The sequence below is a fragment of the Ursus americanus genome, chromosome 2 (assembly GCF_024610735.1).
Source record: "Ursus americanus isolate L20-20 chromosome 2, mUrsAme1.1.p, whole genome shotgun sequence".
Taxonomy (NCBI): Eukaryota; Metazoa; Chordata; class Mammalia; order Carnivora; family Ursidae; genus Ursus; species Ursus americanus.
Genome location: NC_142128.1, coordinates 80949364 through 80972767, shown reverse-complemented (window position 1 = coordinate 80972767; position 23404 = coordinate 80949364). Strand labels below are relative to the sequence as shown.

Sequence of the window (23404 nt, the reverse complement as noted above, 5' to 3'; positions counted from 1 at the left end):
GTTGTAGAAGTGATACTGTATTCTTATTGGAACCTATCTGATAGCACATACTTTCAATTTGCCCCATTACTGATGGTTTTTTTGATCACTTGGTTAGGGTGGTGTCTGCCAAGATCCTTCACAATAAAATTACTTTTGTCCCTTTGTAATTCATTACTGTTTTGTGGGAAAGATACTTGGAGGTATATAAATATCCTGTCCTCATCAAAACTTCAATTCATGCTTTTATTTACATCAGTTCAGATTCATAGTTCCCTATTTTATTTACTATTATAATGCACTGTTGTCATTATTTAAATTTATGCTCAAATTGTTCCAGGTTTGTTCAGTGGGAGCCCTTCAGTCTGCCTCCTGTGTCTTTTTGACGTATGCCCATAATTCTTTGAGAATTTTCACATTCTGGCATAACAAGAACTCCAGTTCATCTTGAACTTTTCCCTTTCCCAGCCATGGAAACAGCAGTTTCTCCAGAGAGCTGTGGTTCATTTTAGTAGACAATGATATTTAGAAACCAAGATCTGAGTAATAGGTGTGCTCATTGCTGTTGGGCTATCACTCTTCCCAGATCCTCTGACACACGCACACACACACACACACATACACATTAACATCTATGTTCATTTTTCTTTGTGTGCTCTGTGTGTGTGTGTGTGTGTGTTTACCATAAGTTCACAGGAGTACCTCTACTTCCAGTTGAATACCACAAGATTCATTAAATTTTTCTGTATTTGTAACTCTCTTTCTCTGACAGTGAGAAACCTGGCTCTCATTATCTTATCATATTTACTTATTTGATCAATCTCCCATTGTGTAACCAGTTTCTCATTGCTGTTGCCACCCCCTCCTGCATGGATGTGCTCATCATCTTGGAGTTCTGACAGTTTGCTCAGACCACTTTCCTGGAGGATGCTGTCCTCACACCTCTTTGTCTCTGACACTCTGAGATGGGTTACTTTCCCATGGGAGTGCCTTCCTCAGTCAGCTTAGGCTTCAACATCCAGTACCTTGCCAACTTTTGTAGATATATCTTCTTCACTCCACTTGGACTCTGACACTGTGTACCAGACCATCTTTCTGTCTGGACGTCTTCCTCATCCTTCATGAGCCCTGACACTTCTCATTAGGCTGCTGCCACTCCCAGTGGCACTCTCTTCATCCTAGTTAGTCTCTAATACCTTGCTCTATAACATGACTTCTTCTCTCTTCTCTACCCTTCCATTCCCATGGACACCTACTTCATTCAACCTTAACTATGCTTTTAAAACTGAACTATTCAATAAGAGAAGAGGAAGAGCTATATCTCATCATTTTTTTTATGGTATGTTGCACATATGTATAAAGAAGAATAGAAACTAAAGTCAGTGTTATTTTCCCCCAAGAGAGGAGCACCCCTGATCCTCTGTCAGATATATTGATTGGGGGGCTGATCGCCTCAGGCCAATGAGGAATTAAGCTAGGTTGGAGCTGTGTTGTAGCTCTAGTTGTATGTCTGCTTTCCTACATATCTGGGGGAGACTCTTCAGGGCTTTTGCTTGTGAGCCTATGGGTCTCTGCCTCCCTGCCTTGAAAGACTAATGAAGACTCCTTCTGATTCTTTCTGCTTTGAGCTTTTTTCTCCAGCTTCCTATCTCACACTGCTTCCAAATTTTGGCAAATGTGTTTATGCTGAGATTTGTTATTTGAGGTAGGCCCCCTTCTCAAACAGGACTGTCTCTCTGAATTATTGCAAGATAACAGATTCCTGTGTGTTCTTTTAGAAACTCTGATTTCCCACATGCCCCCTGAATTCAGAAATTAAACCATGTGGGAAAACAGCACTTTGTGTTTGGGACTTCTGAAATTTTTCAATTGTTGAGCCAACCCCAGGCAACCTCCAAAAGTTTTGCAGATTTTATTTTCCCCAGGGTCATCATTTTATTTGAGCCACTCTCAATCCTTAGCCTTTACACAGAATCCGCAAATACCACCAGGTAAGAAAGCATCAGGAGAGAGCTTGTTCTCTCTCTCCCTTTTTTTTTTTGAAAACCTGTTCTCTCAGTAGCTCTCTGATTTAGTTCACTCGATCCCTTTTGCTTCCATGACTCTTTATAAATACAATTTTTCAGTTTACCTAACTTTTTTTAATGTTGCATTAGGAAAATTATTATATCTTCTTATATCTTACTTGGAACCAAAAAACAGCCATATATGGTTTCTGTACTTCTTTTTCAGTTAATATTATATAATGGACATTTTTCCATATCATTTAATTGTTTTAAAGTTTTTTATTGTTTTTTCTTTTTAATAGCTTATCATACTGAGGGCCTTATATCCCTGGCAACAGTGGCATACATGGTATATGCAAGAATACATGAGAAACCGGAGTATCTGGGTGGCTCAGTTGGTTAAGCATCTGACTACGGCTCAGGTCATGAATTTGGGGTTCTGACATTGAGCCCCAAGCTGGACTCCATGCTCAGCGAGGCATCTGCTTCTCCCTCTACCTCTTTCTCTACTTCTCCCTTTGCCCGTCCCCCTGCATGTCCTCTCTAGCTCAAATAAATAAATCTTTAAAAAAGTTAAAAATAATTAAAAATTTAATAAAAAAGAATATATGAGAAAGCATAAGATGAGTATGGTTTATCTTTCCAGAGTATCCATTTTCCTTGAAGATTTGGGGAATACAAATAATTTAACTTAGAAGTAACTCTAAAAATCATTTTATAGGTAAACAAACATAGATATGTAATTGTGGACTAGGATATAAAATGTACATACTTTACTTAGGTAAAACAAGATTTCAAGGAAGTTTCTTGTTTTCAATAAGGCTATATAGTCACTTAAGATATTCTTTCAGTTTTTCGGACAAGAAGGCAGCTGGAGCTGGCAAGGTCACCAAGTCTGCCCAGAAAGCTCAGAAGGCTAAATGAATATTATCCCCAATACCTGCCACCCCAGTCTTATCAGTGGTGGAAGAACCGTCTCAGAGGTCTCAGAACCGTTTGTGTCAATTGGCCATTTAATAGTAAAACACTGGTTAATGATAACAATGCATCATAAAACGTTCGGGAGGAAAGAAGAATGTTTTGTGGACCATTTGGTTTTTCTGTGTATGTGTGTGGCAATTTTAAGTTATTAGTTTTTAAAAATCAGTACTTTTTAATGGAAGCAACTTGACCAGAAATCTGTCACAGAATTTTGAGGCCCATTAAAACAAAAGTTTAATGAGAAAAATATATATATTCTTTCAGTTTTTCAGTAATTTTTTCCCAAGAGGAAGTAGTTTATAGTTTAGATTTATCTTATCTCCTTCTCTTTTAGTATTCAAATATGTAAATATCACTGACTATCTCATTTACTAATTTTAGAAGACATGTATTAATCTTCTTTTTTTGTCTGCCTTTAAAAAGTCCTCCCTAGAAAATGGAGGGAAAAAAAAAAAAGGCCTGCTTTCTCCCTTTTACTACCTTTATTTTATATGTAAACACTATTCCTGGACATTCAGTATTAAAGTAAATATTTAAATTAGACTGAAAAGTTGAGATGTTTAAGCAAAAATAGAATATACTAGTAAATGACATAGCTGTCTTTTTTGTAAATTTACCAAAAAATATTTATTTTTCAAATTCTTAAATTCTTCTATACATTTATAAACCCACTTACAAATATATATCTATACACACACACACGCACACACTATATATATATAATTGACATGTATCTAGAGGTTATAAATCATAAAAGCTAAAATTTGAATCTCAGAATTATTGTAGTGACCAAGTACCTTGAAGCCATGGCATTCTTGTTGGAATAACATTAAACTAACTAGTTACATCACATTAAGTCACTTCTAAGATGATTTTTTTAACATTTTAACATCTTGAAATTGAGATATGTCTTTAAATCACTGTTAATCATTAAATAATGTAGTTGTCATTGCCTGTGTTTGAATAAAGTTAGGCTTTAGTTATTAATGTTGTCCCTTCAGTTGAGTTAACATTCATTGTATGATATGAGTATGTTGCAGATTTTTCCCCATTTTTTTCTTTTGACTTTATGATATCTTTTGCCATATAAAATTTGTTAATTTTTATGTAGTCAAATTTATCAGCCTTTTTATTGCCTCTGGCTTTTTAGTCATGGTAAGCTTTTTGTTACATCAAGGTTAAAGAGGAATTCACCTATGTTGTCTCCTGGTACGTGTATGGTTTCATGTTTTACATTCAGATCCCTGAATGTATGGTGTGAGATATGAGCTCTTTTTTGTCTTTTGCCAAATGGCTTCCCAGTTGTGTTAGCATCATTTATTTACAAGGCCATCCCCCAGTGACCTGAGATGCCACCTTTGTCCTGTACTAAATTTCCATGTGTTTGGGTCTGATTCTGGGTTTTATAGTCTATTCATCCAGTCTCTTTGTTCACTTACCAATACTACATGATTTGATAAAGAGGCCTCACAGTAGGTATTGATGTTTGGAACAGCTGTAGTGCACTCATAGTTTTTCTTTTTAAATGTTTTCCAAGCTGTTCTACATATTCGTTTGTTTGTTTTATATGAACTTTAATACCAGTTTGTGTAACTTCATAAAATAGTTTGTTGGTGTTTTTAATGAGATTATATTGAATTTATAAATTAGGGAGAACTGATGTATTCATAATATTGAGTCATCCTGTTCAGGTATAGGAGATGTCTTTCCATTTGATCAAGTCTACTTTTGCATCTTTCCAGGAATACTTAAAATTTTTCCTCACATAGATTTTGAGCATTTCTTGTTAAATTTATTCTTAAATATTTAGTCTTTGCTGCTGCTGCAGACTGTTTAGTATTTATGTTTTCAAATAATTTTGAGATTTTTAGATTTCTAATTACTTTAATGTAGTTCCTGTACTATTTTTATGATGTTAAGTCATTGTCTACATTTCAAATATTTCAACTGTAAGGGAAGGTGTAAGATGCTAAATGTTAGTGATTTTCCTCACATATTGTCCTTGTGACCCTAATTAAGGGTCATTTGAAAAGTCTGGGCTAATGTGTTAAATCACCTGTATGATTTGCTAGAGAATTGCTCTAATCCCACTTAAGAATATGCAACTTAATGAAAGTCAGGTGTGAAAACAGAGGCTCTTTGCCAAAGCACAATACATTTTGTCATTTGATCTTTTCCTGCTGAGTGGCTCATTATGAAAATAGCCTTAGCTCTCAAATTATTTCTTTAATCCTTGATTCTCTCACACATTGTAAAGAGTCCAGTCCTCATACCAGTTTTGTTTTCTTACTAGATTACAGATATGTTTTGGGTGCTGAAGGAGAAATGTTTACTAGTGCTTGAGCTTAGAACCTTTCCATGGGAAAATAAAAAACCTTTCTCTAAAATGAATGAAGTTTTACATAATCTACAGAACCCAAGTGAGTGCGTATGTGGTAGTGAGAGAGAAGAAGGGGAATGGAGATTAAATCCAATAACTGTACTTTTTAAAAATTTGTTTTTATTTTTCATTGCAGCAGTCACTTTCATGTGTGCCTGTTTCTTTCCTACAAGATTTGAAAAGAACACTTCCATACTAAAGGCTTGATAAATCACTGATTTATAATGATATATATATATATACCATACATGGCATATTCTTTTGTCCTCAGAATGTACCTTTCAAATATACATGGAATTCTCAGCATTTTGAGGGCAGAGTTTGGGCTTTAATTTTGTATTGCTTTTAATATTCAAATTACTACTAGACTTCAACATTCTAATTAAATCTTTCTTTTACGTTCCCTTGAGCTAATCAAAACTCAAAATTTCAGTAATCAAAGAAGTAAAAGGTTTTTGCTATGTCAAAAACATCAATGGAAAATGTAGAGTTTTTAGGATTCCCTTTATAGGTTCTAAAAATCTTACAATTTCAGTATCAAATACCAAATACTCATCCCAGAATGTGAACATTCTTATATAATATTATTTACATTTTAAAATAATTTTTTATGTTTAGCTGGTAAATCATGAATTTAGAACAGTATATTTAGCAAATCCTGATTCCACTGATTATTGTTGATATCAGCATGATTTAAAGTTCTCATTGGCCAATATGTAGTCTGTCCCAGTGGATTATGGATTAAAAACAAATGTGTTTGTACATTCTTATTCTTTGCAACTTTGGATATTGCCTTCTTGGTGACATTCTGATTTGTCTACTTTTAATGCATTAACCAGCTATAAGAAAAGTGCTTTTAGCTAAAGACTAGTACTTTTCTTAGATGATGGAATGTTTTTTTCTTGATGCTCTGAGATTATTAAATGTTTTTAAGTTATGTTCTTGCAAATGATTGCTTTGATGAGTTACTGTCTAATGAAACCCTAAAATAGCACCAAAGTGCTAAAATGGCAAGTACTTTGATTTTTAAATGCAAAGAAAATGTTTAGAAAGCTGAAATAGAAGGGGAGACTCCAATGAATGAAAAGAAATAAAAAGTAAATTAGGTAATCAAAGTCAGAGAAATTGATATTGGCAGGTTCTGAATGATGTTCCTAGATGAGCAATCTTTCAAAATACTTCTTGTACATTGCTGCTTTTCTTTTATTTATTATTAAAATAACATGATCCATGAGGAGCTTGGGGTGACTCTCGGCCTAGCTAATTCTAATTAATCCAGTCGGGGAGAGCAGTAGGGTAAGTGGAGCAGTCTATCGGATTGAAATTCATAACTTAATTGAGGTCAAAGTCCCGGTCTGGGAGAACAAAAGTCTTTTGCTAGGACCAGGCAGATCAATAGCAATAAATATCTGGCTTGGATACAAGTAGCTTATAGTGACAGATTATCTGACAGTGGCCAGAGGTCTTGGTTCTGTTAAGGGCAAAGTCTTGAGCATGCCATGGTTCTTGCTGATGTTCAATCCACACCCATGACTCTTGGAAAGAAGTGATACTCTCAAGAACTCTTGAAAGTCTTCTGGAAGCGCTATGTGTGAAACTCCAAGTGACTTCTCTTTGTTATTATCAAATGAACATTCCTTAATGATACATTTTTTTAAACAAGAAGAGTTTCTATCGCATTGCTGGTTAAGATCCGGAGGATTTGCAAAGCCTATTTATCTAACTTTTCCATCAGTAATTCACAAAGAGTGTATAGATTGCTTTGGGGAAGGAATGTAACACAAGCCCATGTTGTCTTGATTTGTATATAACTGTAAAAGTTAAGAGGACCATGTCACATTAGCATTAATGAGTTAGTATTAACCATTTTGAGTGTGGGAATTGTACTTTGGTTGTGTAGGATTTTTCTTTGTTGTTTTTAGGTGTACACTGATATCTTTAGGAACAAGATGTCATGTCATCCATAATTTCTTTAACCTACTTCAACAAAAAAGAAAGAAAATATGGCAAAATGTTAACAGTTGTTAAATATGAATATGAATAGTAGGTCTCTGCTTTTCTCTCTATATTGTTATTTTCATGATAAAAAGTAACCATCAAAAGAACCATGTTGTAATAAAACCATCGGGCTAGTGTGTTACTAGAAAAGGTTTCTCTCTGTCCCATTCTGCTCATACTTTTAATTTCTACTTAGTTATCAAAGCTTGGCTTCTTTTATGCATTATATTATTGTTTATCCATGGTAATAATAATTGCTTAATTAGTAAACCTTTAGCATTCCACTCATTGTTTAATAACATTATTGCCACTCAGGCTTAACTACCATCTGACTGTGGGAAAGTAAACTCTTGAGATCTACAGTTGTTGGCCTTGTAAGGTATGGGGAGCTACATAGTATAAATTTCATTTTCACTGACAATCATATGGTCCAAATTATCATTCCTTCATGAGTGTATTATTGTGGCAACTTATTAAACTTATTTGATCCTCTGTGATATTGATATGTTAGTCTTCCTTAAATATCGTTATCTAAATGCTACTCCAGTAAATGATTCTATGATCGAGAACCTCTGGTGGTTTCTCATCTACGAATCAATCCTCAACTTTTATGTTTGACTCTCAAAGCCCCATCGATATGACCATACGTTTTATCCAGTGTTCCTTGCTTTATGAAGTTGCTGAGCTCACTTTGTATATCCCAGAAGTTCCCAAACCTGGATCACCAGAATCAACTCTAGGTCTTTTTAAAAATAAACCTCAAGGGGTGCCTGGGTAGTTCAATTGGTTAAGCGTCTGTCTTCAGCTCAGGTCATGATCTCATGGTCCTGGGATTGAGCCCCGCATCGGGCTCCCCGCTCAGCAGGAAGTCTGCTTCTCCCTCCCCCCCTTACTCTCCTCCCTGCTTGTGCTCTGTCTCAAATAAATAGATGAAAATCTTAAAAAAAAAAAAAAAAACCTCAATTCCAGAAATTATGACTTAGTAGGTGAGTTGGGGATGGTGGGTATTGGGAAGATGAGGATCTCAAATTTATAAAATGTCTACACGGCTTGTCTATATTCACCTGCCAGCTCTGTGGTGCCATCTAAAGTAGGAGTTAGGATAAAATCATCAGATTAAATTAATTCATTGCTGTGATGAATCACTAACAGCTGTTTAGAATTTCTAGCTATGGTGGAATTTTTAAAGGGTGGATGCAAATTTAGATATAATCCTATGAGCTGAACACGTGTGATTTTTTTAGATAATTGTGCAAGCTATGTTTACATATTTGGTCTTGTTTTTTTTCTTATTATAATCCTTAAAAGGAATTTTTCCCACATAATCAGCTGCAACATCAAGAGTCAAATCCAAGTTTTCCACTAACAAATGATCCTGACTGGTAAGTTTTCAGTTAGTTTATCAAAACAAAGTAAAATCATCAAAGCTTTTTAGAAAAGATATATATCTATATTTTAAGGATTGATTGATTGATTGATTTTAGGGAGAGAGAGAACAGAGGGGAAAGGAGATGGAAGGGAAAAGGGTTTTCAGCAGACTCCCTGCTGAACATGGAGTCCAGTGCGGGACTCAATCTCATGACCCTGAGATCACGACCTGAGCCAAAACCAAGAGTTGGACGCTTAACCAACTGAGCCACCCAGGCACCCCTAGAAAATGAATATATTTTTAAACAGAATAAACAAGGCTGTCCAACATGAGGTCATTTTTCAGTGTGTTTCTACAGTTTCTACCCTTTGTTCATTTGGAACTCACATATTTTCCATAAGTTCATGTACACACTAGAATAATAAAGCAACAACTTGGGGAACAAGGTTGTGTTTTTTTAATGGGTCACTTGGAAGGCAAATATAGTCAGAGCCTATCTACCCTGACTGAGGTCAAGACAGCGTGGTAGAAAAATTCCTTAACAAAGGAAGATAAAATTAAAGAAAACTTTACTATACTATATATATAGGATATTCCCCAGTTGTTTTATTTAAGTGCTCTTATTGCCTTGATTGTATTTACTTTATTGTTCACCTTTGTTGTCTCTCCAGTGGATTGTAAGTTCTTTGAGTGCAAGGATCATGTTTCCTGTTTCTTTAATATTCCTAGTGGGCTCTTGCATAATGTTCGACATACAGCACACATTCAGTAAATATTATAAAATACTAAAAAATTATTGTGCATTTGTAGATAAATACTCCCCCAGCTGGGAAGACACACACACGAGTTACACACATACATGCACACAAAATCCTTTTGCCTATACTTTCTACATTTCCATACCACTTCTTTTCCTCCGACCACAGCCTCCTTTTAGACCCCCTCTTTTGCACTCCTGTAATATACTTTGTTTACATCTGTGATAGAATTTGTCATTCTTTATTTTAATTATCTCCGTTCTTAAGACTCTACGCTCCTTGAGAGTAGGAACTTTGATATTTTTCTACTCCCAACTCCTAATACATTACCTGACATATCACGTAATATGCGTTTGAAATAAACCATGAGCAAAGATTTAGAATAAAAATAATAATGCCTCAAAGAAACAGTATCTTTTAGAAACTTATGGAAAGAAAAATTAGAGTAGGAAAACTTGATCTTAACAAGGTTATTTGAATACTTCATGACTCTCTTGACATATTTGGTCAATATGCGTATTCTGCAGAGTCCTGTCTTCGTGTGGCAGGCCTGAACAAATATACTGTAACACATACATCAGGTAGACATTCTTGAGCAGTAGATGCTAAAGACTGCTCTAAAGACAAATTAAATGTACTCTTAAATGAAGGGTATGCATTATGAGACCACAATACACGTGTTGAAGTGACTTAATTCTCTTGACAGATTATCTTGGCAGTGGACTGGCTTTGTTTCATGTAGCTCTTACTTATCTTTTCCAAACAGTTCTTTATTTTTTTGAGCAGCAGTGTTTAATTTTTACATACTTTTTATTTTTTTTTTAAGATTTTATTTATTTATTTGACAGAGAGAGACAGACAGACACCAAGAGAGGGAACACAAGCAGGGGGAGTGGGTGAGCTGAGCAGGGAGCCTGATGTGGGGCTTGATCCCAGGACACTAGGATCATGACCTGAGCTAGAGGCAGACACTTAATGACCGAGCGACCCAGGTGCCCCAATTTTTACATACTTTTTAAAACATGAATGGATTGAAAGAAATGTAGAGAATCTCTTAAAACTGTGGTAGAATGTATTAGTTTATGACAACAGTAGAAAGAAGAAACAGCTGAGGTGTACGATAATCATGTCTCTTATTTATCCCTTCCCAAAATATAAAATTTACATTCACTTTGTACTTTCAAATCACATCTTCCACCAGAAATGCAATTGGCTTTTATGGAGACCAATTGAAATGGCCCAGTTCACTCCCAGGACCCAAGCCAAGGCAGATCTTGCTTCAATCCTAGGCCTGAAGGATGGGCACAGAGTAAGTGAAGGGAGGCGGAGGGATGAACTGAGCTTCAGCATGGTTGCTGAGGTCTCTCCGCGCATGTATGAGAAGCCCTTTGTGATGTAGGACGGAGCCAGGAGTTGCAAACGAAGGGGTTCTAGAGATCTCCTTTTGTACTTTTGCCCTAGGCACACACAAATGTTGGGGGAGGCTTACCTACCAGCTTGATGGTTTTTAGAGTGTTCTGTAAATCCCCATAGAGGTACCTAGAAGTTTCCCTCTCTACCTCAATTTTTACATATATTAAGATTACGCTGCTGAGTATGATTTTGTTTTTAAAAAAAGAGGTCCCCTATAATGGATTATGAAGGTAGAGATCAAGTCTAGTCCTCACTGTGTACCAAGCCTGTAGTATTATTTAAGTCCTGGGAGCTTTGGAGGCTTTTTGTGAGTTTGTTGAATAAAACGAATATATCATCCTCTTACGCAAAGAAACCTGTACATCTCCAAAAAAATGAAGGCAGAGTTTTCTGGGTCAACAGGGAAAGACATGTCACTGCAAAAGAAATGTGAAAATTGTGAACAAAGATGATAAAACCAATATTGAAAGATCAAATATTTGTATCGTTTTTTCCATTCTCCAAAATGTATTTATATATTAGCTCATTTTATCCTTACAAGAGTCCTGTGGGGCATTGTCCTCATTTCACAGTTGAGAAAACTAAAGCTCAAAGACATTATGTGAATTGCTTGAGGACACAAAGCTAGTAAGTAAATAGGATAACCAGAGTTCACACTTGCGTATTTTAACTGCAGATTCCACGCTGTTTTCCTGCATTGTGCTGTCATCATTCTCTATCACACTGACTCAGTGCTTTTAGAATTCACAGCCATCTGATGCATTTTTTGAGGATTATAGTAATAAGTTCTTCATGTCTTTAATATTTCCTTATTTATAATGAAATTCTTGTCTGTAGACATCATTTTGTTCAACAGGTAGTCCCCTTCAGTGTGACTTTTAATCCATGTTCCTATTTTCACAGTGCACAATTTTCTTTAATAAGTTTTTTTCTGTCATTTTTATACTGAATAATCACTTCTTTTTCTAAGTTTGTACCTGAGAATGAACAACTGGCTCACAGTACAGTGTGAATTAAGTTCAAATTACTTTGAGTTCAGAGAACACCCAGTGTCATCTTATTTTTACATCTAACTGAATTATAGGACACTGTCAAAGTGTTATGACCTGGTGTAGTAAATTGCTCCTTCTTAATGGTCCCCTGGCTACATTCTCTCTTGCTATTGCTGTAAACCAGAAATTGTTGACATCTTACACTATTGTAAGCTTGAAAACAAAAGAACTGGTTTTTATCTCCCGGCAATCCACCTTCTTCACCATAAAGATTTCTGAACATCTTAGCTACCTACAGTTGAATCACAACATTTTGACACTTTTAAGTTGATTATTTTCTCAGAACTGGGCTAATTCTGTAATTCTGTAACTTTTTAAAAAGTCAAGCAGTTCTTCCTCATTGAACTCAAGAAATGGATGAGTCATCTGCCTTAAAAGAACTAACTTGTTTGAATGTTGAATGGTGGCTCATTGAAGATTTCTGAGATATATTACTTAGATATGCATGTTATAAAATTTATTTGGCTGTATGTGGTGTTGCTGAGTCTGAAATGTTCTTCTAAATGTCAAATTAAAAGGCAAATTAAAGATGAAGGAATTACACAAAGTAACGGGATGCTCCCAAATGAGGCACAGAATAAGGTCTAGAAATGGTCAAGCTTGCTTTTTTGATGATTAAACTGACACTCTCATAGAGTGGTTAATAATGGCTGAAAGATAGGAATAAGATAATTCAAGAAAAAAATTACTCTTCAAAGAAATAGTTATTTGTGTCTTTACAATATTTATGGACATATATCCATATACACATGTAGAGAGATTGATTATGCACAAATATCATCTGTAGAAAATGTGATGGTTATTGTAGACCATACACAAACATTGAGATTGTATTGTAGTGTTGATCTTGCAAAAGCCAACTTAATGCTGACACTTATAGTAACAGGAACACAATCTATAAAATCTAGAGCAAATTACTATATACATAGCAGACTATAATCAATGTAAAGCACACATTTTAGATTTTTGTATTTCAAAAAGACTGTTGATAAATTTGAAGAATCTAGAATGGGGTTTTTAAAAATCAGTAATTGGATACGGGATTTTTTAGGAAAGTCTCTTGGTCATAAACCAGCATGGGTCATACACAGCCCAAAGATCAATTTTTGTTTAGCACCGATACTGTACCCACAGTTTATTTACAATTAACTGTCAATAACTGCCAATTAATTTCACATAAAAGTACAGAGTTTAGGATTCTCTTGAAAAATTAAAAATTTGGCAGTCCTGGGCACATTGCCATAGAATCAATCAGCTAGAGCTGAGTAGCCAATGCCCTCTGTTGATAGGCCATGAGCTGTCCAGTTCCTCATCACCCCAGTATTGCTTCCCTGACCTAATTAACCTCACTCTTCTGTTTACTGCCTGGAGACTTTCGAAGGGTTTATAACCTTGTGTTTAGAAAGAACTCAAGTTTGGAGTCAAGTTACCTCGATTCTAGTTTCTATTCTGCCGTTGACTGTGTACCCTGAATACAGCCTAACTGTGAAACTTAAAGGTAGAAAGGAATTTAAAAATCATCTGGTTCAACTTCCTACCCAGTGCAAGAATACTCTTTGCTAAATTTTCAAAAGATTAAGCCACGTAGCCTCTATTAGAACGTTTCTGTTTACTTCACATGGTAGACTATTCCAATTTCAAAAGCCGAATTAGACATTTCTCCTTCATATTGAATGTATGCCCACCTACGTGTAATATTAAAACCGTATATTATATAAGGTATCATCTCATTAGTACAGAATGGAGTGGAACTATAATCACTTAATAGGTGTGACATGAAAGACAAGGTATCTACCTCCCTACTTCCTTTTATTTAAAAGTGTAGTTTGTGGTAAAATATGCTAGGCCATCAATTAAGTGCATGATTTTATAGCAAAGCAGTATACAGATGTAAATATTAATAAAATATTAGTCAGATTTTAGCCAGATTAGTTATAGAGTTTACTTGTAGGCTTAGTAACCAGTCTTTATTATATCGTTGTTGTATTTGCCATCTCTTAAAAAAAAAAAAGAAAGAAAGAAAGGAGAAAAGATTTAAAGGTATCTTGTATTCTTGTTGGTATAATGGCATTTATCAGTGTGTTCATACTTTTTAATTTTCCAGGACTTGCAGACTTAATCCCATGAGCTCACTTCTAATATTAGTAAAGGGTATGAGCTGTCTATGTGGTTCAAGCTGCCACTTGAGGGTTTCTCCTTCCTATGGAGCTTTCTAATGGAATTCAAGGTTCTCTCTAAGGGTAAGCATTATGAAGCCTTCCCGGGCTGCTTGAGAGGAGGAGGTGCACCAGAGGTTCAAGGACACACGCAAAGTTTAATGTGCGCAAACATGTTCCTGCTCCTTCTCCTGCTCTTGCTTGCTCTGATTGGCAAGGTTAACTCTGAGAGCCGCAGCTTTTTACAGTGATTTGATTAGACCCACCACTTTATTCTTCTCACTTTTCCCCTCCCCTTCACGCATCAAACCACCACCTTCTTTGTCTTTGTGGTCTTTGCTTTGCCAATTACCTTTTCTCCTGTTTTCCTGATTTTCTGTCAAATTTTGGCATATTTGAGAAAGAGAATAAAGAATTGTAAAAGTAAGGTAACTTGCATCATTGAACGTTTTGGTGTGAAAGATTTCCATGCTTATGTTTTCTACACTTCTGTTTTCTAAAATTCCAAATCCCTTACCTTCACTTTGACTTATCTTACAACATAAGGAAAGACAACTATCACTTAGATCGGCAATTCACTTAGATTGAGAGATAGAATTCCACAGTCCTCTCTCACGAATTGGTTTGTATTTAATGAATTCCTTTCCCAGCAGTTTAAAAAAAATAATCTTTTAATTATAAAAACTTCAACCGCATGCAAAATTAGAGGGACTAGTGTAACAAACTTCCATGTACTCATCACCCGGTTTCAGCAATTACCAATTCCTGGCCAGTCGGGTTTAATCTGTACTGCTACCCCACAACAGCGCTCTTCAACGTTTTTAGGAAGAATATTAGGAAAGCTATGAACACCAGAGAGAAAGGACCTGCATGTAGAATTTTCGCAAACAGTTTTAATAGGTTCATACACTTGTTGAAGCCCTTTCGCAGATATCCTGTGAACCTGAGAATCCAGGATACGAATCCCTGCATTCCAGCAAAGACAACACTAACTTCTCTCAACGTTTCTGTTCACTTAAATGTCAAGTTTTGAGATTAGCGTACGTTTTCCTATGAAAACAGTAGTGAAGTTAAGCCAATAGTAGGGTCTTTTGATGATTAAAAATTCATCATAGACTCTGAATATATTCCCTTACTCGCATGGTCAGCTTCTTTTCTCTTTGGTTGCTTATTAGTTTGTCTTTTTATAATCGGTAGTTCTTTTATCAATGTTGACAGATTTGGAAGACTTTCAACAACTCACCTTTCAAGGCCTGACAACTTAGAATTTCATCTAGAGCTTCTGAGTTGTTATTGCTAACAGCTCAAAAAGGAAAACTACCTTCATCTACGTGTAAAGAATAGAGTGACTAATACCGAAATGTATGAACTTGTTAGGAATTTAGGTAATAAAGCTGGAGTTCCCATAAAAACAAGATACTAACTTTTAAATACTAAGTTTAATTAATAATTAAAGCAGATTAATTGAAAGTGTAGGGATAGATGATTGTACATGACACAAGCGAAATCTTTCTTGTTCCCAGCCTGCTTCACATTCTTCTTTTGTCAGCTAGCACTTCACTAAGCCTCCCTCTGGAACAGCTGTGGTCACACGGTGGACTCAGAACACCAGCAGTTCAAGTGGCGCTAGCAGCCTGCAGGACTGCCCTACTGAACCTTCTCATTGTCAAAACCCACATCCTCTGGCCCTGATGTGACCTAAAAGTCTATTTTAGAAAATAGTCAACCTAATTTCATTATTAATCATTGCATTTCCAAGTACTAGGTATTTTGTCTTTGGCATAGTTTCTTACCTTCTCCCTCCCTCGCTCTCTCTTTTGGTGTGGGGAGCTAGGGAATAGAGTAAGACACTGTGTTTAAGCATTTGAGTATGGTTAAAAATAGTTTTACCAAGGTGATGATTCAGGGAAGAAACCACACTCATTTATAGGTAGTCATTTTTTTAAAAAACTCCTCTGTTCTGGTATTCCCTTTGTAACATTTTGTTTTGTGTTTGTAAGTACTTTGAATATTTTGTTGAAGGGGGAAAAAATCAACCAGAAAGCCTCTCATAGTATTTATTTGTTAGATCTCTTAAAAAAACACACCAAAATACATGATCATGGAAGCTAAATATAAACCACTTTATTATGTTTCTAGAGATATATGCAAACCGTATAACATATATATCAGCTTTTTTTTTTTTTTAGTTGGTGTGTCTATAGTATTTTGAAAGTTGTAAAAGGTGGGGTTTTACCCCATTACAGGTTGGGAATACAGTGTCGCTCTTTGCTGTGTAGTTCCCTCTTTCTATTGGAAGACGGTTGAATACCTTATCTCTGTGCTGTCCTTTGGGGTAGGTTTTGTTCAAGGCCAGATTCTTTAAGAAATTTTTCGAGAAGCTCAACACAAAAATATCACTTATGAAAAAATTTACCATCATTTTCAATACTTTTTAAGATATTTTCTTTTTTTAAATGTCCTTACAATTTATTTCAAATATTTTACAGATTCCATTATGATTCATTTGTTTGCTATCTGGACTGAAGTTGAGTTCTCTGCTGTATGAGGTGGTGCCCCGACCTCTCTCTATAGAGAAGCCTAAGCATGTCTAAGCACTTGTTTAAAAAAAAAAGTTGCCTGTAACAAAAACTGTCCCCACCTACAATTTATTAAACCTTGACATACTGCATTACTTAAGAGTTCTCAGAGAAAATTAAAACCCTTTTGACTGGGTTTTGCAATGCAGGGAAATTTTTAGTGACATTTAAAAGGTTTCTCTTGTGTTCCTCTAATGGGATAAATAAAAAAGGCTTGTTTTAGCCCAGCAAATGGGGGGACAATCCAATTTCCTTGATTCCATCAAGACACTCTTAAAGCATTAGCCTGTGCTGTAAAAAAAATTCAACTGACCCCCTTTGCCTGATGGCTTTGAAAAGTGTCCTGATGTGTAGGTATTTGCCCACCGCAGCATACTTGGTTATTGCTCTTCCAACACATCCGTTGATGGAAAAATCTTATGTGAAGCTCCAATAAATGTCAGTTTATGTTATAGAACTATAAAAACAGCGCACCAGACTATAATGGTATCTCTGATGGACAAGCCTTTCACTGGAAGATGAAAAGAAATCCTGTCAAGGATGTTTAAATTTAAAAGATTAAGGAAAAGATAAATTATTTAAAATAATATTTTAATAAACTTTTTATTGCATTTAATTATTTCACTATGGTTTAGAGTTACTTCTGTTTGTCCAAAAGATGGTGCTCATTTACAGAGAATATATGTACTAGCGTAGGGCCATGGTCCTCAAATGTTGGCTAGCATTAGAATCACCTGGGACTTGTTAAAACAGATTGTTAGATCAGGCCCGCAAAGTTTCTGGTTTAATAGGTCTGGGGTAGGAGCCTAGTAATTTGCATTTTTAATGAGTTTTCCAATGAAACTGATACCACTGACCTGGAACCCACACTTGGAGAACCACTGGCCTCGGGGATCCATGAAAAGAGGTGCTCACCTCTAGATCAGTGGTTCAAAATTTGAATCAAATCATTTAGTCTGAAAGTCATTACCATCTGAGAGCACTCTGAAGTGTGAAAAATGTGTTGATGGATATCAATATAGTCTTGACTGGACCAGGCATGTATTTGACATTTGGCCTCGTCCTTGGCACTCTTTAAAACCCGTTTTTAAGGGGGGACGAACATAAACACAAAGCTTTCATTTTAGAGACACACAGAAAAGTGTGGGTATCTGTGTGTTACTTAAAAGAACAGAAACTGAACGTAAGTTTTTTATGAGCCGTTGCTTAATAATAGAATGAAGCTGTCCTTTATTGTGTCTTCATATATGAACATTTCTTTTTAACAAGAACTCTGCCTCTTAATGTAAAAACCCAAAGTACCTTCTTACTCATTAAAAAAAAAAAGTAAATTATACTTGATATTCTGGTTCTTTGAAAATTGGTCATATTTGTGTAAGAAATGTGATAATTATGTTATCCAGAATATTTCATCCTAGCATATCCACAGAATTTTCTTTGAAATACTTAGAATTGATGCAACAGCCTACTTTCACTCTAGAGTCAGAGAGTTAGATACTATCTATTCGCTCATCCTTCAAATGCATCTGTGAGGTAAATAGGATACAAAACCATGCAAACAAAAAAACAAAGCAAACAAACAAAACCCACACCTTTTTGACAAGAAGAAATTATAGCAGAGATTTGTTGGTATCCAAAAATCAGAGAAGCAAAATTCGAATAAAAGAGGCTTAGGAACATTGGATAGACCCTGTTTAAGGAAGGTGGTCCAGCACCAGGTCTCAATTTATCCTGGTGGAAGAATAGATCTGATAATAAGTACATGTGTATCTAGTCTTACAATGTTTGAACGCTTGTAGTGATTCATAATGTTCTTCTGTTTCACAATCCTGTTTTCTTCTATTAGTCCAAGTAAATTCCATCTGAAATCCTTTTCATAAAATATTCATATAGTATTTGCATAACACCTTATATTTTTAAAAGGACTTCTACGTACATTGATTTCATGTCATCTTCAAAGCTATTGTTTGTCTGGTTTTTAATGGTTTCCTTTTTAAGTCATGGGAATAACATGCAATAGAGATACAGAGGGGGCCTCACCCAAATCTATCTGACTGAAAGAATGCTGTTTATTAAAAATATTCTTGTTTTATTCATTGGCACTGTCACCTTTTAAAAATATTTTTTGAATTTGTGGCTACTTTGAAACAAATGTTAGTGTTTTTAAAGAGTTATCAGTTGCTTTGTGCTTCCTTTGGGAGTAAGGGTACTATCTGCATTACTTAAAACTCAGTTTGAAAATAATTAAAGGTGACTTTGAAATTGCCACGGGTTAAATGAATGGAATCAGGTAATCAGCACTTTTCCAGAGCCCTCCTGCATTTCCCCAGAGTCCTCTGAGCCCTACGTTTTTTGATTCCCTGCCAGCACCAACTTTCTTATTTTGGTTTGTTTTGTTCCCTCAGCTAAGGATAGGTAATCAAGTCAAATGATGATGGCGCACGTTGTACCAGGTACTGTTCTGCTAACCTTTCCCGGTGGTGCAGTGAGTACTGCAGATGGGGTCCAGGGAAGAGTGCGTGGAGGAGGTCAGTGCAGAAGTGGTAGCAGTTAATCTCTGCTGCTCTGATATCCGACAGCTGGTCTCACGTGGGCCTGCCGCCAGCAGTGTCTTTACAGGCTTTGTGGCTGAGATTATTTAAAGGAGATTAATCTCTCTAAACCCCTTATATTTTAATTATTTCTGTATGTATTTATAAGACCTGCAGTCTGCTTGTTTCAGGGCACAACTGTCCAAGCCCTTGTCTTTAACCTGGTTTCCACAGTCAGACAAGTCTATCTCTGTTACCACAGAGGATACACCATTGATTTGATTTTCCTTGTTATTAAAATTGGGGGTTATTTGGTTTTTGTTTTTGTTTTTTGTTTTTTAGTTGGTTTTTGCTTCTACTTGATATTGATAACCTTACTGATTTTTGAAAGGAGAACTGAAAATAGGGCTTATTTTAGAATATCTGCTAAAATGCTGTTTTGTATTACATGATAGAAATCTGAAGTTGTAGACATGAAAATATGAAAACCTCTGGGCCTTTCAGGATATTATTAAAACAGTAGGCCTTTCAGGATATTATTTTTTAAAGATGGGTTAGTAGACATGCCTACCATGGTTTCCAGCATTGTCAGCTAACTTTATACTTGACTAGGGGGATCCAGAGCAAAGACTTCTACCTCCCCAATTTATGTTAGTGAGGGCTATAAAAATTTCCTCTGAATTTAAGAACTCACACAGTATGAAGGAACAAAAATCACAAGAGCTTATGAGCTATTAGTCTCCGTGGCACTAAGCATCATGCCTCCAGCCACCATGGAAATGCTCCTAAGTGTTTAACATTCAGGGAAGCAGTTCTGCTTCCTCATGCGCTCTGTTGCCCCTTCTAGATAACTGGGAAAGAAATTCTTTGGAGGTCATCCTCCTGGGTATCTTCCAGCTTCTAGGGAACATCTAATAGGACCTCTCTTGACTCAGAATGCGTTGAGATGTTTGTACCTTCTAAACACTTGTTTTAGGTTGTTTTATCTTACGGGAGCTTGAGTGGCTCAGTCAGTTAAGCATCTGCCTTCCACTGAAGTCATGATCCTGGGGTCCTGGGATTGAGCACCACGCCATGTTAGGCTCCCTGCTCAGTGGGGAGTCTGCTTCTTCCTCTCCCCCCCCACTCTTGCATGCAACTTCTCTCTGACTCTCTCTCTCAAAAATAAATAAAATCTTTTTAAAAATAGTTTGTTTTATTTTACTATAAAGTTATTTTTAGTTACTGAGGCTGTCCTTTGTCCTCTTTGTTGGATTTCTTCATTCTTAACTGAATGAACATTGACAACCTCTTTGGAGATGGAGGGAAGGATCTTGGTTGGCCAAAATATTAGTAGCTAATGTTTTATTATTCAGATTCAGTGATAACTGTTACTTGTGGTCTAAAAGTGGGAATTCGACATTGAAATTCCAAACCTTGCCATTTCTTTACTTATTCCATATGTGTAAAGGACATAAGTTTTTATTCCATTTGTGTAAAGGACATAAGTTTAAGTCTTAATTTGGTTGTTTGACTTACTGTATCACTTTAGGTAAGTCATTTAACCCTGCTGAACTTTAATTTCCTTGTTTATAAAATGGAGTTACTAATGCCTATCCTACTTACTTCAGGAAGTTACTTTCAAATAAGTTGGTCTATATGAAAGTGTTCTGTAAAATAATATACTACTCTAAATTTTTGTTTTCTTGAAAGAAAAGCATGTCTGAATTAGATCTTTGTGAGAGGCTAGGTAGTATGAAGATCTTTTACACCATCATATTTTGTGAATGTTTTTTTATTGGCATTGGTTGAGCTTTTTCCTTGTCTCCTTCCAAAAAATATATTCTCTTCCCTGTACTTTTTATTTTTTAAAAATGTCCTTTAACCTAATGGCTATTACGGAAACATGTAATACCATAAAGAACTGGGTTATAATCTGAGGTAATATTATAATACTAATAATATAAACAATCTATATTAATTATATAATATGTTCTCATATTCGCACTGATCTAAACTTCCTACATATACACGGTTAATTTTTAAAACCATGACAATATGCCAAATTCTTTTCAGAGCTAAGGAAATCCTTGTTAGAAATGCTTATCTGACTTGAAGACAATTAGAATATGCTTCAAAGTTTTAAGGAAAAGAATAACATGGTTAAGACAATGCTTGCAAAAGGGACAGGAAACCAGATCAATTATTAGGGAGGCTATTGTAGGAATTAGTGGATTGGGAGATTAGGACCTAGATAGGATCCATTACTGTGGAAAAAGAAAGAATCAGAGATACAGTGCAGAGGAGAATTCAATCAACCTTACTTGACGAAAGACAATATGAGAAATTTTAAAAAAAGATAGAAGTTGAATATGACTCCAAAGCCATGGGCAAAAAAGATCTCTGTTTTGACATGGCTAATTTTAGGTGGCTATCATGAAATCCTCAAAAAAATGTCCTAAAGAAAAAGAAAAGCCAACAGAGGACATTTGTACACATAGAGATGTTTTCCTAAAAAAATATTAACAGATTCTAAGAGATGGTTAAATCTTAATTTTAACACCTCAGACTCCATATAAATATGAAGACATACAGAGAAACCCATAAAAATCCCAGTAGTGTTTAAGAGCATAAGCTTGGGTTCCCGAGACTGAGTTTAAGTTCTGGCTTTGCCACTAACAAATCATGTGACCTCAGACGAGGTTACTTAACCTAACTAAGCTTCAGTTTCTTCGTTTGTGAAATGAGATAATGCCTACTTCATAAGGTTGGGTGGATTAAATAAGAGAACACATGTAAATTGCTTAGTACAGTAAACAGATTAGCCACTGCCATCATTGTTTTTATTCTCAACTGACTGTTACACAGTTCTAAGAGGTGACTTGAATGAAGTCTTTTGTTCTTATTTTTAATAAACCTGTATCAGAAATAAGACCTTTTTTATTTGATTCTTTATTGTACAGCCATACTCAAAAATTATTAAATTACAGTAGGGCTGGGAGGTAGAGGTTGAGTAGGAGAATAAACTAAAGCTACAGTTTGAGAGCTCTATTCCCCTTAATGCAATCGTTCATTCCTCTTAATTAAATCAGTCACTTATTCCAGAAAAATAGCTCTAAATAGTGTTATCTTCAAATGTATGGATTTTGTTACTTCTCTTCTTATATGCTGTGTCCTGTTTTATGAAGTCCCCAAAGAAAGCAGTTTATTTATTATTTCCTTAGGAAACCCAAGAAAGAATTTAGGCAGCAGGACTAATGTGGGCAGTGAAATTGAAGGAAAAATCTTTCCATGTTTTTAAACATTTTCTAAAACTACCGTAAAAGAGGGTGAAGGTATGTGGTTGGTGATAAAACCACCATTTGACGATGTTCATAGGCAAATAGTTCTGAAGAAATTATAAAACTAAAAACTGAGGTTGTCGCTTCAGGGCAAACAGAGGGTTAAATCTCTGAGCTGTAGAAGCAGATTGTGTTTTCCTTTTGTGATCTGGGCTGACAAGACATCAGTATTCTATTCATCTGTTGGGAATTAGGCTGTTAATCCAATCAATGACTCTTGAGTGAGCTGTGGCCTACCTCCCCCACTGGGGAACAATCGGATCAAACTGCAGATTGTTTAAGAGCACAGTGCTGTCCTCATGTCAGGTGGAATTCTCAAATGTTCCCTGGTGAATTGGGGATAGGGAAAGCTGTCTTGGCCCATTTATCCCGCTTCTTAAATAACCAGGTATCTGCCTCATCCATAGGAAAGCATTTGGCAATAGTGACAACAGGAATGCAATAGAAATCCATTAACTTTAACTCACAAAAGTGTGGGTGAAAGGAAGGAATGTTTTCAAACACCCCACAAAACAACTTATATAAAAGTTTTTTTCACTTAATTCATATTTTTTGCTACTCCTTAAACTCTAAATCATTTTTTCTGCTGGGCCTTTTTTTTTTTTTTTTTTTTTGGTTGTTTTATGTCATTGAATTTTGTTAACCGCCATGAGCTCTTTCTGTATATTACCCGGCCCTGCCTGTATTTTTATAAGTCAGCAAGGTACAAATAAATTTTAATATAGATTATGGGAACACTAATTAAATAAAATTCTAATTTTAAAATATCTGTCTCTGAGGAATACTAATTAAATAAAATTTTAATTTTAAAATATCTTATTCTGAGCGTACATAATTTTGACATCTTTTGCAGCGTAGCAAAATTTGATTTCTAATTACTGA

The 23404-nt window shown here is 35.6% G+C and overlaps 1 protein-coding gene across 3 annotated transcripts in view; it reads left to right on the top strand.

Annotated features, from left to right (window-relative positions):
• The window catches only part of ACBD6 (acyl-CoA binding domain containing 6), a 204856-nt gene that overhangs the window by 121249 nt on the left and 60203 nt on the right, over positions 1-23404 (top strand). Inside the window, exon 7 of one of the 3 annotated variants that reach the window (XM_045811482.2) lies at positions 8653-20352. The exons of the other annotated variants lie outside the window; for them this stretch is intronic. Coding sequence (XP_045667438.2) covers positions 8653-8730 — 78 coding nt within the window. The 3' untranslated portion in view covers positions 8731-20352. Of the gene's footprint in view, positions 1-8652; positions 20353-23404 lie in introns of those variants that run through there. 3 annotated transcript variants of the gene reach the window in all.